At 36.6% G+C, this 15,647-nt stretch overlaps 1 protein-coding gene across 6 annotated transcripts in view; it reads left to right on the forward strand.

The window, feature by feature from the left end:
• Positions 1-15,647, forward strand: part of CDC42BPA (CDC42 binding protein kinase alpha) — a 430,427-nt gene that overhangs the window by 300,292 nt on the left and 114,488 nt on the right. For all 6 annotated transcript variants that reach the window (XM_020982125.2, XM_020982131.2, XM_020982126.2 and 3 more), the window contains exon 12: positions 3,643-3,776. In XM_020982125.2, coding sequence (XP_020837784.1) covers positions 3,643-3,776 — 134 coding nt within the window. The remainder of the gene's footprint in view (positions 1-3,642; positions 3,777-15,647) is intronic.

Consider the following 15,647-nt stretch of genomic DNA (forward strand, 5'->3'; position numbering starts at 1 on the left):
TTACAAATAAGAGAACTGAGAAATCGAGAAGTCAAAGAACTTGTACAAAGATTTTACCCTTTATCCTCTTACTCCAAATTCAGTGTTCTTCCTATTTAAACTGTGTTTTTATTCATGCCTTAAATCTGTGTTGCTATGTTATTTAGCAGTGGAATTAAGCATTTTATTTATTATGTAATTTTATGTGGCATCCCTCTGTTTGACTTCAACATTCCCTTTAAATACAGAAATTTTAAGAGAGGATTCTGGGAAGATGGTGGAGTAGGTCAGAAAATTCCAAGCTCTCCAGATTTCCCCCACAAACTAGATAAAATAGTGCCTTAGAGCAAGCATAGATTGGTAAAAATAAATAAGAATAGGGGCAGAGAGGTGGTCCTCCTGGGACAGTTGGAGAAGATCTGAAGAAAAATCCCAGGATGGAGTTTGGTCTCTGTGAAATATAAATGCCTCCAGGCCAGTTCCACTTAAACCACAAGTGGTGAGCCCTGAGTTAGTTGGGTTGTGAGACAGCCTTAACTCCAACCACAGAAACTTTTACCCCAAGGACAGTAATTTAGGGCATCTGAGCTGGGGAAGATTGAGGAAGTATCTGTTGACAAGGAATGCCAGACCTAGCCTTGCTGAAGAGACGTGGCCCTGGGCAAGATGGTACAGAAGTAGCGGCAGGGACACTGCTGGCTGTGGGCAATTACTGGAGGCTGGAGGTCTTGGTTTCTCTTTCAGGCCAGAGGGGATAACTGAAGAATCTGAGGCCAGAGGCACCATCCTCTATTCCCCAGAACTAGAGATGATTACAAATTTAAAAAAAAAAAAGAGCAGGCAAAAGAGAATTCAATAATAGAAAGTTACTAGGGGAATAGAGAAGACTGGAGTTCATCTTCAGCATCTGAAGCAAAGAAACCCTATTCTACTCCAAAGAATAAAGTCAAAGGGTCACCTGCCCAAAAAGAATTCATAGAAGAATTTTTAAAAGACTTTAAAAATCAAATGAGAGAGATTGAGAAAAAAAACTATAAAAAAAAGAAAAGAAAAAAGAACAAGAAAAATAAGAAGAGTATGAAAAGAAGTCAGCTGATTAGAAAAGGAGATCCAGAATCTTATGGAAGAAAATGACTCCTTGAAAATCAAAATTGGGCAAGGGGAAGCCAGTGAAGTCATAAGAGACCAAGAAATAATAAAACAAAATACAAAATATGGAAAAATAGAAGAGAATGTAAAACATCTGATAAGAAAAATAACTGATCTCAAGAATAGATCAAGGAGAAAAAACAAGAATAATTGGAGTACCTGGAAGCTACAATAAAAAAACAATTTTGATACAATAATACAAGAAATAATTTAAATTTTTCTGAAGCATTAGAACAAGAGGGGAGAGTAGAAATAGAAAAAATCCACTGATCACCACATGAAAGAGATCCTATGAGGAAAACCTATAGGAATATCATAGCCAGATTCTGAAAACCCCAGCTCAAGGAGCAAATATTATGAGCAACAAGAAAAAAAAAACACCTAAACATAGTTTAAATAGGAAGAACACTGAATTTGGAGTAAGAGGATATAGGGTGAAATCTTGGTGGATGCTACAGTTAGAATCACATAAGACCTAGCAGTAGTGACACTAGCCTGCTATATATACACATATATATGTGTGTGTGTATGTGTATGTGTGTATATATATATATATATATATATGTGTATATATATATATATATATGAGAGTTCTTTTGCTCTTTAATATACACACATACATACATACATATAGCCACTATATATTGAAAAACAAAAGAACTCGGATTCCCACTAAAAATATCATACCCAGCAAAGCCAAGCTTAATCCTGAATGAAAAAAAAAATGGACAGTTAATGAATTGTCAGACTTTCAGGATTTTGTTTAAAAACAACAACAACAACAACCTGAACTTAACAGATTTGACATACAAGAGCCAAGAGAAATATAAGGTACATACCAAAGACTAATTACACGGGACTCAATAAGGACAAACCGTTTACCTTTTTTTATAATGAAATGTAAAACATATGTCTAAGATTGTTATTAGTAATTGGGTAGTTCATAAGAAAAATTGGAGTAGACCTCAGTATGATATGATTTTAAAAAGGAAAACTGTTTAAGAATAGCTAAAATAGTAATTATCTTGTATAAATAAAGTGTGAGAGGAAGAACCAACACAGTGGAATTAGATGGGGGAGGAGGGCTATCAGTTATGTAAACCTATTTTTGTCGAGAATGGATTCAGGAGGGAACAATACATATATAGCTAGAAGAGTCTAAAAGTCTTCTAAATTAAGAAAGAAATAAAATGCTAAGGGGATGGGGAGGGAGGAGAGGAAAAGGGAGATCTTTATAGGAGAGGGTGGGGAAATAGGTTAAAGAGGAGTATAGAAGGGTGTTTAGACTAATGGGAATGGGAGGATAAGGGAGGGATCCTTGGAGGGAGGGTAGATTAAGTGATAGGAGGGCAGGGCAAGGTTGCAGGTAGAAATAAAGTAGAGGAGTCAGGAGGGATAGGAAATAAGAGATACACGCAAATATAAAATAAAGATCAGGAGCAGAATTTGTTAGGGAAGAAGTAGAAAGGGTGGTAATCATGATCTCAGACAAAATTAAGGCTAAAATAGATTTAATCAAAAGAGAAAGTTAGGGAAACTACAGTGTCAGCCATATTCATCAACATTTATTTGGACTATTTAAAACAACTACCAGGGGTGGGGAACCTTCAGCCACATGTGGCCCTCTAGGTCCTCAGGTACCACCCTTTGACTAAATTCAAACTTCATAGAACAAATCCTCTTAATAAAAGGATTTGTTCTGTAAAACTTGGGCTCAATCAAAAGGCCACACCTGAGGACCCAGAAGGCCACGTATGGCCACAGATTCCCCATCCCTGAACTAGACAGTATAAGGTTGGAATATTGCTGTGGTATAGGAAATGACAAGTTGGTGAATTTGGAAAAGTATGGGAAGACTTAGACGTATTTATGAAAGAAGAGGTTATTCACCCTTAGAGAAACAGAGGACAAATAAGTATAGTACAGTCTTACATAGATACATATGAATGTATATGTCTATATATAAATATAATTATAGATATCTATATATATATGTGTAAGTAATTGTGTGTGTATATATGTACAGGTATATGCATGTTTATATGTGTATTTCTTTGTGTGTATATGTCTACATATGTATGTGTGTATGTGTATATTTTTTATATATTACAAACACACGCACACAAACTTGTGCTTAATTGTGGCCTTTGGGAGGTGGGGAGAAAGGGGGGAAAAAGAACAAAGTAAAAAGTGCACAGCAGAGAACAAAAGAAAACTTGAAGCAAAGAAGACATAGATATCTCTCAATACAATGTGTAGTATTTATTATATGTATTTATATGGAAATTTATTGCTGTATATTTTCAGTCCTCTCTTATGTTCTGCTGTGCCCATGGCAATTTTTTTTCTCATTTTATATTATTTTAGTTTTAGTATTTGTTTGTTTCTTTTTTCTTTTCTTATTTTGTTTTTAAGTTTAAAGTATACAAAAAAAGAAATTTTAAAATCTTATTTTGATCTTTGTGGATAATTACATTATGCTGTTTATAAAAGGAGCAATATCTTTCATTTTAGATTCTGATCATCTAGAACAACAATTGGAAGAAGCTAGTTCTATGAGGCGAGAACTAGATGATGCTTCTAGACAAATCAAGGCTTCTGAGAAACAAATAAAAATGCTAAAGCAAGAAAGAGAAGACCTTAATAAGGTAAAAAGCAAGATTTTATTTTCACATCTTTCTGAATTCTCCAGCTTTTTCAAATAGCATATTTAAACTATTTCACATTTCCACTGCCCTGCTTCAGTGGCTACTCACAGCTTACCAAAAAAAGTCCAAGCCTCTGATAAAGGTTTAGTATGGACCTAAGCCTTCATCCAGCCTTATCTCATCCTGTTCTTTTACATACTCTGTGCTTTAACCAAGCCATCCTGGTCTGCTTAGTACATACCTCTGCATTTGCTAATGTTCTTTTTATTCTGGAATTCCTCATTGTCTTGAAAATTAGATCGCATACTCTAAGCACTTAATAAGTGTGTTGGACAGAAAAAATCAAGAGGAATAAAAATAAAATTTCTGTATACTTTGCTGATCTGAATATATTTTTAAAATGCTATAATTTAGTATTCTTTTAGTATATTTTTGCTGACTTTTAAAATGCAATGCAAATTTAAAATCCCACATGTTGTATCTTTCCTTCCTCCCCAAAAATAACATATGTACATTTCGAAATGAATTTCTAAAATCATGTATTAAACCCATTTATCATTTAAAACAGTATTTAAGCTAAGATATAAAGAAAATTTCATATTCTTTTTTAAATTTCCCAGTATCTTTAAAAAATCATAATTTACATGATGAAGCAGAAGAGTTTTGTAATATAACAAAAATGTTTAGAAAAATAGGAGTTTGGGGGTGGAACCAAGATGGCAGAAAAAAGGCAGTGAGCTCTTAATTGAGCTGTCCCAATTTCCACTCCACACACCTTTAAATAATACCTCAATATGAATTCTGTAGTGGCAGAAGCCACAAAAAGATGGGGTGGAACAATTTTCCAGCCCAAGATAACTCAGAAGATCAGCAAGAAATGTCTTTTTCGCTGGGGTGAGAATGGAGTGCAGTCCAGCACAGGCTGTGCTAGTTATAGGCTAGGCAAACAAGTAGCATGCCTCAGGAGATGACTGAATCAGTGGCAGTAGCAATGGCTTCCAGAGCTTGCAGACCACAGACAGTAAGGGGTCAGACTATTGGTCAGAAGGAGATTACAGGGGTACCTTTGTTGGTATTGGGTGCAGAACTGTGTTGCTTGTCCACACTGGGATCTAGGTCACAGTCTTAGGGTGAGGAGTTGCTCTAGCAAAGCAGAACTTACCTCTGCAGGGCACTGGGAGACCCTGGTAACAGTTCTAGGGTAGAAAAGAGTGCTTGTGCATTTGTATCTAATGGTCCTATCTTGGAGGGCAGGGGGGAATAAATTTACACGATAACTTTGTTAAATATTCAGAGGGAGTAGAAAGTGGTAGATTGTAGATTTGCAGTTTCATGTGCAGTCATCTTTTTTATTATGCTGTGTTATGGAAATGCTTATTTTTTCCATGAATTGAAAATAAAATTTAAAAAAGAAAGAAAAGAGTGCTTATGGTTTAACATGGAGCAGAGCATAGACCAGGAGAATAGTAAACACACCTCTCCTTAGATCATACTACCCTAGAAAAACTGAAAACTTACAGACCCCCCACTCCTTCACCCCAAAACTAGTCCTGAAAACAGCTGCACAAAAAACCTAAGGTTTGGGACAGTGTCCCCTCCACCCTGGGAGCAGAGCCCAACTTTAACATGTTAAGTTGAAAGTCAAGAAGTAGTCTAGAAAAATGAACAAACAACAAAAAGAACCTTACCATAGAAAATTACTGTGGTGAAAGGGAAGATCAAACAGAAACTCAGAAGGCAACAAATTCAAAACTGCTACATCCAAAGCTTCAAAGAAAAATATGAACTGGTCTCAGCCCCAAAAAGTTCCTGGAAGATTTCAAAAATAATTTTTTAAATGAAATAAGAGAGGTAGAGGAAAAATTGGAAAAAGAAATGCGAGTAATATAAGAAAGTCAGAGGGAAAAAAAGAAAGTCAGGGGAAAAGTTAACAGCTTGGTAAAGGAAGCACCAAAAAATACTGCAGAAAATTACATCTTAAAAATCAGAATAAACCAAATGGTAAAAGAGGCACAAAAATCCACTGTAAGGAAGAACTCCTTAAGAAACAGAATTGGCCAAATGGAAAAAAATATACAAAAATTCACTGAAGATAAGAACTCCCTAAAAAGCAGGATTGGCCAGTTGGAAAAGGAGGTACAAAAGAAGATAATTCCTTAAAAATTAGAATTGGGCAATGATTTAGCACAGTCCCAAAGAACTAATGATGAAGCACACTATCTGCCTCCAGAAAAAGAACTGATATTGTTTGAATACAGACTGAAGCATGCAATTTTTCACTTTCTTTCTTTCTTTCATTTCTTTCCTTTTGTTTGAGTGTTCTCATATGAAATGACTAATATGGAAATGTTTTATATAATTGCACATGTATAATCTGTGTCTGATTGCTTACTGTCTTAGGGAAGGGAGAGGAAAAAGAGGGAGAGAGAAAATTTGGAACTCAAAACTTTAAGTAAAAATGTTGAAGATAAATTAGAATAGGTAGGTAGAATCTAATGACTCCATGAGACATCAAGAAATAGTAAAACAAAATCAAAAGAATGAAAAAAAATGAAGAAAATGTGAATTATCTCATTGGAAAACCAACTGACCTGGAAAATTGATGGAAGAGAGGTAATTTAAGAATTATTGGATTGAAGGCAGGAGCCAAAATGGCAGAGTAAGCTATAAATCGCTGTAGCTGTCCCATATTTACAATAGCAACCCAGAATAAATCCTAGAGCAGCAGAGACAGCAGAAAGATGGGGTAGAGTGGCCTTTTAGCTTGAGAGACTTGGAGGATTGGCAAGAAAAGTTCTTCTCACTTGGGTAAAAGGGGAGTGCATTACAGGACAGGAAGCATCCCAGCAAGCCAGCAGCAAGCCCCACCTCATCAAACTAGCAGGAGCCCCCGCATGGTGGAACAGGGAAATACCAACAGCAAGACCCCCCCCCCATGTGTCTTAACATGGTCAGGGGAACCAGCAACTATAGCTCTGAGAACCAGCATATGTGTCATTGTAGCCTCAGGCAGGCAGGTGTACTCCAGTGGCCAGCCTCCACATATTTCATCACAGCCCTGGGCAGATGGGCATATTCTGGTGGCCTGAGTGTGCTTCAGTACAGCCCCAGGCAAATAGGCATCCTCCAGGGTCCAGATCTCCATGTGCTTTAGTGTAGCCCTGGGGAAATGTAGAAACACCCCACCTGGCCTTTGCAAAAAAGCCCCCTGCCTCCCCTCCCCCCCAAAAAAAAAAAGAATCTGGCTTATAGAAAGTTATGGTGACACAAACTCAGAAGAGGACAAAAATGTCAAAACATCTATGGGCTAAACCCCAAAGAAAAACAAGAAGTGGTCTCAAGCCCAGAAAGAACTCATGGAAGAGCTCAGAAAGGAGCTTAAAAATCATATAAGAGAGGTAGAAGAAAAGTTGGGAAAAGAAATGAGAGTGATGCAAGGAATTATCCAAAACAACTCAACAGCTTGGAAAACTGCTAAAAAAGTAGAATTGGCCAAATGGAAAAGGAGATACAAAAATCCACTGAAGAAAACAGCTCCTTAAAGAGTACATTTGCGGGGCAGGTAGGTGGCACAGTGGATAGAGCACCGGCCCTGGATTCAGCAGGACCTGAGTTCAAATCCAGCCTTAGACACATAACACATACTAGCTGTGTGACCCTGGACAAGTCACTTAACCCCATTGCTTAACCCCAAAAAAAGAAAAAAGAGTACATTTGGCCAAATGGAAAAAAAAGCACAAAAGCTAATTGAGGAAAACAACACCTTAAAAATTAGAATTGGGCACATGGAAGTTAATGACTCTATAAGACATCATGAATCAATCAAACAAATTCAAAAGAATGAAAAAAATGTAAAATACCTCGCGTGAAAAGCAACTGACCTGGAAAATAGATGCAGGAAAGTGAATATCAGAATCACTGGACTACCTGAAAGCCTTAAAAAAAAAAAAAAGGAGGACCTGGAAAATATCTTTCAAGAAAACATCAAGGAAAACTGCCCTGAGGTCCTGGAACCAGAGGGCAAAATAGGTGTTGAAAGAATCCACCAATCACCTCAGGAAAGAGATCCCAAAATAAAAACCCCAAGGAATATTATAGGCAAATTTCAGAAGTATAACGTCAAGGAAAAAATACTAAAGTGGCCAGACAGAAACAATTTAGAGATTAGGGCGTCACAATCAGTATCTCACAGGACTTGGCAGCTGCAACATTAAAGGATTGAAGGTCTTAGAACATGATATTCCAGAGGGTAAAGGAACTAGGACTACAATCAAGAATCACTCACATACCCGGCAAAACTAAGCATAATACATCAAGGGAAAATATGTTGACTTGACAAAATAGAAGGATTTCCAGCCTTTGTAAGGAGAAGACCGTAACTAAACCAAAAATTTGACATCCAGTATCAAGACCCAAGAGGAGCATAAACAAGTAAAAAGGGAAAAGAAAACAAAAGGGGTTCAATAGAGCTAAGTGGTTTACATCTTTATACGGGAAGGTGATACTTGTAACTCTTAAAAATTACATCACTAACAGTACAGGTAGAAAAAATATACCTAGACAAGAGGGTATGGGTATAAGGTGAATTGGAGGGAATGACATAAAAAATTAAGGAATGAGAAAGAGGAGTACCCTAAGTCCAGAAGGAAGGGAGAAGTAGAGTGGGGTAAATTATCTCACATGAAGAGGCAAGAAAGACCTATTACAGTGGAAGGGAAGGGGGGACAGTGATGGGCATCACTTGAACCTTACTGTCATCAGTATTGGCTCAAAAAGAGAATAATATACACAGTCAGTTGAAAGAAATCTATCTTATCTGACAGGAAAGAAGGAGGGAAAGAGATTAAGTAAAGGGGGGTGGTGGGGATTGACAGAAGGAAGGGCAGATCAGGAATGGTAATAGACGGAGGGTAGAGCCAAGATGGTGGAGTAAAAGCAGTGACTTGCTTGAGCTCTCCCTCAAACCCCTCCAAACACCTATTAAAAAATGGCTCTAAACAAATTCTAGATCAGCAGAACCCACAAAAAAAAAAAAGAATGAAACAAATTTCCAGCCCAAAACAACCTGGATGGTTGATTGGAAAGGTCTGTTGCACTGAGCTGAGAGAGGAGCACAGTTCAGAGTGGGACCTGTAGGCAAAGACCAGGCCTCAGAGAATCTAGAGCAGGCCTCGGGGGACTGAATCATAGGCAGTGGTGGCGATTTCCGGATTTCTCAACCCACAAACACCAAAGACAACTTAGAAGGTCTGTAGGAAAGGTCTCTGACTGTGGTGAGAGGGAAGCTTGGTCCCAGCCCCAGTCCTGGCACTGGGACCAAGGAGCATTGGCATGGTGGATCTTGTGGCAGTGGTGAAAATGGAATCCTCCTCACAATTCCAAGGCAGAAAAGAGGGCTTGTGGTTTCTCATAGACCAGAGCACGGGCCAGAAAAGGAGTAAACACCTCACCTTTGATCATACCACCTGGGAAGAACTGAAAATTTACAGGTCTCTAGACATGTCTCTGAAAACAGCTGCACAAAACTTCCGAAGCTTGGGATATTATATTATCCATGCTGGAAGCAGACCTCTACCTTAACAAGGAATTTAATAGTCAAGTAATTGGCTGGGATCATGAGCAAACAGCGCAAAAAAAGGCAGACCATAGAATCTTACTTTGGTGACAAAGAAGATCAAAACATACAACCAGAAAAAGACAACAAAGTCAAAGCTCCTATGTCCAAAGCCTCCAAGAAAAATATGAATCAGCCCAAGTCCAAGGAAGAGCTCAAAAAGGACTGTGAGAAGCAAGTAAGAGAAGTAGAGGAAAAAGGAAGAAGAGAAATGAGAGTGATGTAAGAAAATCATGAAAAAGAAGTCAACATCTTGCTAAAGGAGATCCCAAAAAATGCTGAAGAAAATAACACCTTAAAAACTAGACTAACCAAATGGCAAAAGAGGTCTAAAAAGCCAATGAGGAGAAGAATGCCTTAAAAAGCAGAATTGGCCAAATGGAAAAGGGAGTTCAAAAACTCACTGAAGAATATTAAATATTAGAATGGAGCAAATGGAAGCTAATGACTTTATGAGAAATCAAGAAGTTGTAAAATAAAACCAAAAGAATGAATAAATAGAAGACAATGTGAAATATCTCATTGGAAAAAACAACTGACCTGGAAAGTAGATCCAGGAGAGATCACTTAAAAATTATGGACTATCTGAAAGCCATGATCAAAAAAAGAGCCTAGATATCATCTTTCAAGAAGTTATCAAGGGAGACTGCCCTGATATTCTAGAACCAGAGGATAAAATAGAAATTGAAAGAATCCACCAATCACCTCCTGAAAGAGATCCCCAAAGAAAAACGCCTAGGAATATGATAGCCAAATTCCATAGTTCCCAGGTCAAGGAGAAAATATTGCAAGCAGTTAGAAAGAAACAATTCAGATATTGTGGAAACACAATCAGGATAACACAAGATTTAGCAGCTTCTACATTAAGGGATTGGAGGGCTTGGAATATGATATTCTGGAGGGCGGAGGAGATAAGATTACAACCAAGAATCACCTACCCAGCAAAACTGAGTATAATCCTTCAGGGGGAAAAATGGACATTCAGTGAAACGGAAGACTTTCAAGCATTCTTGATGAAAAAAGTCCAGAGCTGAATAGAAAATTTGACTTTCAAATACAAGACTCAAGAGAAGCATGAAAAGATAAACAAGAAAGAGAAATCATAAGGGACTTATTAAAGTTGAACTGTTTACATTCCTACATGGAAAGATGATATTTGTAACTCATGAGACCTTTGTCAGTATTAGGCTAGTTGGAGGGGGAAAAATTATATGTAGATGGATGGATGGATGAATGGATGGATGGATAGATAAATAGAGGGCACAGGGTGAGTTGAAGATGAAGGGGTGATATCTGGAGAATAAAATTAAGGGGCAAGAGGATTATACTGGGAGGAGAAAGGGAGAGGTAGAATGGAGTGAATTATCTCACATAAAACAGACAAAAAGCTCTTACAGTGGAGGGGAAGTGGGGGGAGGTGACAGGGTATGAGTGAATTTTATTCTCATCAGATTTGGCTTAAGGAGGGAATAACATAGACCCTCAATTGGGTATGGAAAACTATCTTACCCTACAGGAAAATGGGGGCGGGGGGAGAAGGGGATTAGAGGTGGGGGATGATAGAAGGGAGGGCAGATTGGGGGAGGGAGTAATCAGAAGCAAACACTTCTGAGGAGGGACAGGATCAAAGGAGAGAATAGAATAAATGAGGGGTTGGATAGGATGAAGGGAAATACAGTTAGTTTTTCACAACATGGCTACTATGGAAGTTTTGCATGACTATACATGTATAACCTGTATTGAGTTGCTTGCCATCTCAATGAGGGTAGGGAGGGAAGGAGGAAGGGAGAGAATTTGGAACCTAAACCTTTAAAAACAAATGTTAAAAACTGTTTTTACATGCAACTGGGAAATAAGATATACAGGCAGTGGGTATAGAAATCAATCCTACTCTACCGGAAAATAGAAGGGGAAGTGGATAAGAGAAGGGGGAGTGATAGAAGGGAGGGCAGATTAGGGGAAGGGATTTTCAGAATGCACACCATCTTGGGTTGGGGGGCGGCATGAGATGGGGAGAAAATTTGGAAATCAAAATTTTGTGGAAATGAATGTTAAAAACTAAAAATAAATTATTTTTTTAAAAAAAGAAAGGTGATAAAAGCAAAACACTGTTGAAGTGGGAAGGGGTGAAAGGAAAGAGAGGACAAATAGGAGGAAGAAATGGATGGAGGTAAATACATAGGTAGTATGCATAAATGTGAATGGGATGAACATTCCCATAAAACAGAGGCAGATAGCAGAGTTGATCAAAAACCAGAATGCAACAAAATGTCGCTTACAAAAAACATACTTGAAGCAGAGTTACACATGGAGTACAGATAAGGGACTGGAGCGGAATCTATTATGCTTCAGCTAAAGTAAGTACAGCAGGGATACACCTATCCTGATCTTAGACAAAGTAAAAGCAAACAGACCTAATTAATAGAGATAACGAAAGGAACTACACTTTGCTGAAAGGTACCATGGACAATGAAGCATTCAAATTAGAATAGCAAGGAATAATCTACCTGTCAGATTTATGGAAAGTGGAAGAATTCATGACCATACAAGAGACAGCATTATGAAATGTAGAATAATTTTAATTATATTAAATTGAAAAGCTTTTGTACAAACAAAACCAGTGCAACCAAGATTAGAAGGAAAGCAGAAAGCTGGGAAACAATCTTTACAGCAAATGTCTCTGATAAAGACTTCATTTCTCACTGAGTCAAATTTATGAGAAAGAATACAAGCCATTTCCAAATTGAAAAATGGTCAAAGGATGTGAACAGGCAGTTTTCAGATGAAGAAATCAAAGATACGTATAGACAAAAGAGGAAGTGCTTTAAATCACTTTTGATTAGAGAAATGCAAATCAAAACAACTCTGAAATACCATCCCACACCAATCAAATTGATTAATATGACAAAAAGGGGACATGACGAATGCTGGAGAGGTTGTGGGAAAATTATGACACTAATGCACTATTGGTAGAGTTGAGAACTGATCCAGCCATTCTGGAGAACATTTTGGAAGCATGCCCAAAGGGCAACCAAATTGTGCTTACCTTTGTTCCAGCCGTACCATTACTAGGTTTATATCCAAAAGAGATAATAAAAAAGGATATGCACTCCTATATGTACCAAAATATTTATAGCAGCCATATCTGTGGTAGCAAAATATTGGAAATTGAGGGGATGCCCATCAGTTGGGGAAATGAACAAACTGTGGTATATGAATGTAATTATTATTTCTTATTGTGCAATAAGAAATGATGAACAAGCAGATTTCAGAAAAACCTGGAAAGACTTGTACAAACTAATATAGAGCAGAACCAGGAAAACACTGTACGCTATATCAGCAACATCATGTGATGATCAACTATGAATGACAGCTTTTCTCTGCAATACGGTGATCCAAGAGAAGTACAAAGGATGCACAAAGGAAAGTGCTATCCATATCCAGATAAAGAACTGATGGACTCTGTGTACAAAATGAAGCATATTTTTTCACTTTATTCTTTCTCATGGTTTTTTCCCTTTTGATCTGTTTCTTCCACAAATGTGATGAATATAGAAATGTTTTACATGATAGCATATGTATAAAATATATGAAACTGCCTACTGTTTTTAGAAGAGGGAAGGGGATGGAGGGAGGGATAAGAATTTGGAATTCAACATCTTATAAAAATGAATACTAATATTTTTCTTGATATGTAATTGTGAGAAAAAATAAAATGCTATTTAAGAATGAAAAAAAAATAAAACGAATTATTGGACTACCTGAAAACCATGATCAAAGGAAGAACCTAGATATCATCTTTCAAGAAATTATCAAAGAAACCTGCCCTGATATTTTACAACCAGCCAGTGAAGTAGAAATTAAAATAATCTACCAGTCCCAAAATGAAAACTCCCAGGAATATTATGGTCAAATTCCAGAACTTCCATTTCAGGGAGAAAATATTACAAGCAGCCAGAAAGAAACAATTCAAATAGCATGGAACCACACTCAGGGTAGCCCAAGATTTAGCAGCTTCTACATTAAAGCATCTGAGGGCTTGACAGAGATATTCTAGAGGGCAACAAAGCTAGGATTGTAACCAAGAATCACCTACATAGCAAAACTGAGTATAATCCTCCAAAGGAAAAATAGATCCAGGAGAGATCACTTAAAAATTATTGAACTGTCTGAAAGCCATGATCAATAAAAGAGCCTAGACATCATCTTTCAAGAAATTATCAAAGAAAACTGCCCTGATGTTCTAGAACCAGAGAATAAAATAGAAATTGAAAGAATCCACCAATCACCTCCTGAAAGAGATCTCCAAAAGAAAACTCCTAGGAATATTGTAGCCAAATTCCAGAGTTCCCAGGTCAAGGAGAAAATATGGCAAGTAGTCAGAAAGAAACAATTCAAATACTGTGGAAACACAATCAGGAAAACACAAGATTTAGTAGCTTCCACATTAAGGGACCAGAGGGCTTGAAGTATAATATTCCAGAAGGCAAAGGAGATAGAATTACAGCCAAGAATCCCCTAATCAGCAAAACTGAGTATAATCCTTCAGGGGAAAAGATGGATATTGAGTGAAACAGAGGACTTTCAAGCATTCTTGATGAAAAGTACAGAGTGTAGTTTGAAACATACTTTTTTTTTTACTTTCTTTTTCCTTTTTGGGTCTGTGTTTTCTTTCACAACATGACTAATATTGATATACATTTTGCATGACTGCATATGTATAACCTGTATTAATGAGGGAAGAGAGGAAGAAGGGAAGAAGAGAATTTGGAACTCAAAAAATTTTTAAATGAATGTTAAAAATTGTTTTTGTGTGTAATTGGGGGAAAATAAAATATTAAATTTAAAGAAGAAAAATAGTTTATTCAGAGGATTTAGTTTGTTTTTAAATCTAAATTGTGGTTTTGACAGCTTTTATAAAAAGTATTTCAGCTAGGTTGACCTAGATCCTTTTTTCCATAAATAATTTATGTAATACTTCTACATTTATGCAAAGGTAGTTATTCCTTGAGAGAGGCAAAATAGTCATTCTTTCAAAGTCTTAGCATCGTAATAAGCACCATAATAAGGAACTTGCTTTTTTAAATTAATATACTTTCCATGACATAGGTTGCTGTCCTGTTTCTTACTTTAAAAAAATAAAGTGAGGCTTGATTTTGATTGTACTACAACCCATCTGTAACTTGTGTATAGAGTATAATGCTAGCTAGGATCTAGCTGCTAGAATGTGATAGCTATTTTGAAGATTTGTTTTCTTTGCTGTCCAAGGTAGAAACAGCTTAAACTAAAACTTCAAGATAGTCTTTGAATGATTGTTATTGCAATATATTAATAAGATCTTTAGAGTTTAGTTTATGGGTTGTTTTTTACTCTATGTACATAAAAGATGATTTCGTAGATGTAGATTGAGGTATTAAGATGACATAGACATAGATATATGGCTCGTGAGTTTATTTGTATGTATGCCAAAACACATATATTATGCTCAGGCCAAATTTTTTTAAAAATATGTGAAACTTAAAAAAAAATTTTAATTGTGAGCAGCATATGTAAAAAAAAAGCATTTATTATCAAAAAAGAACAGAACTATCAACCTAGTTCTGCATTAACTCAGTATGTTTTCACTGTTACTTAGTATATATTTCAAAGGGTTTTATGTCATTTTAGATCTACTGCAGATCTTCTTGAAGTAGGAGTTTTATCTAGTTACAGTATAGATTTCAAGGCCAGAATTGTAACTTTTGACCTCACAGTAGTAGTTTATACATTCAGAATTATTTAGTAATATAATAACAGTAATTAAGCTAACATTTACATAACACTTTAAGGTTTGCAAAGCACTTTACAAATATCTCGGTTTATCCTTAAAAAATAAAAGCCGAGGCGGTAGATACTATTGTTATCCTCATTTACAGACCAGAAAAATGATGCAGTCAGGGGTTAGGTGACTTACATAGAATCATTCTTCTAGTATGTTTTTGAGGCCACATTTGAACAAAGGTTTTCTTGACTCTAGGCTAGATACTCTATCCATTTTGCCACTTACCTACTTCTGGTGGCAGTTAATCTTTTATGTAAAGTTAGGATGTGTGGTGACAGTCTTGTACACGTACTGAGCCAAATTCAGTTACCATGGAAAGTATTCTGATATTTATCTTTAAACAGTGTCTTTCCCCCAGATTTTCTAGATTCTAGTGATATTAATAGTTCTCATGTTAGCCTTATGAATAAAGGTTACATTAATATCACCTTTGATA

Source organism: Phascolarctos cinereus, unplaced genomic scaffold (assembly GCF_003287225.1).
Source record: "Phascolarctos cinereus isolate Bilbo 61053 unplaced genomic scaffold, phaCin_HiC Scaffold_5;HRSCAF=322, whole genome shotgun sequence".
Lineage (NCBI taxonomy): Eukaryota > Metazoa > Chordata > Mammalia > Diprotodontia > Phascolarctidae > Phascolarctos > Phascolarctos cinereus.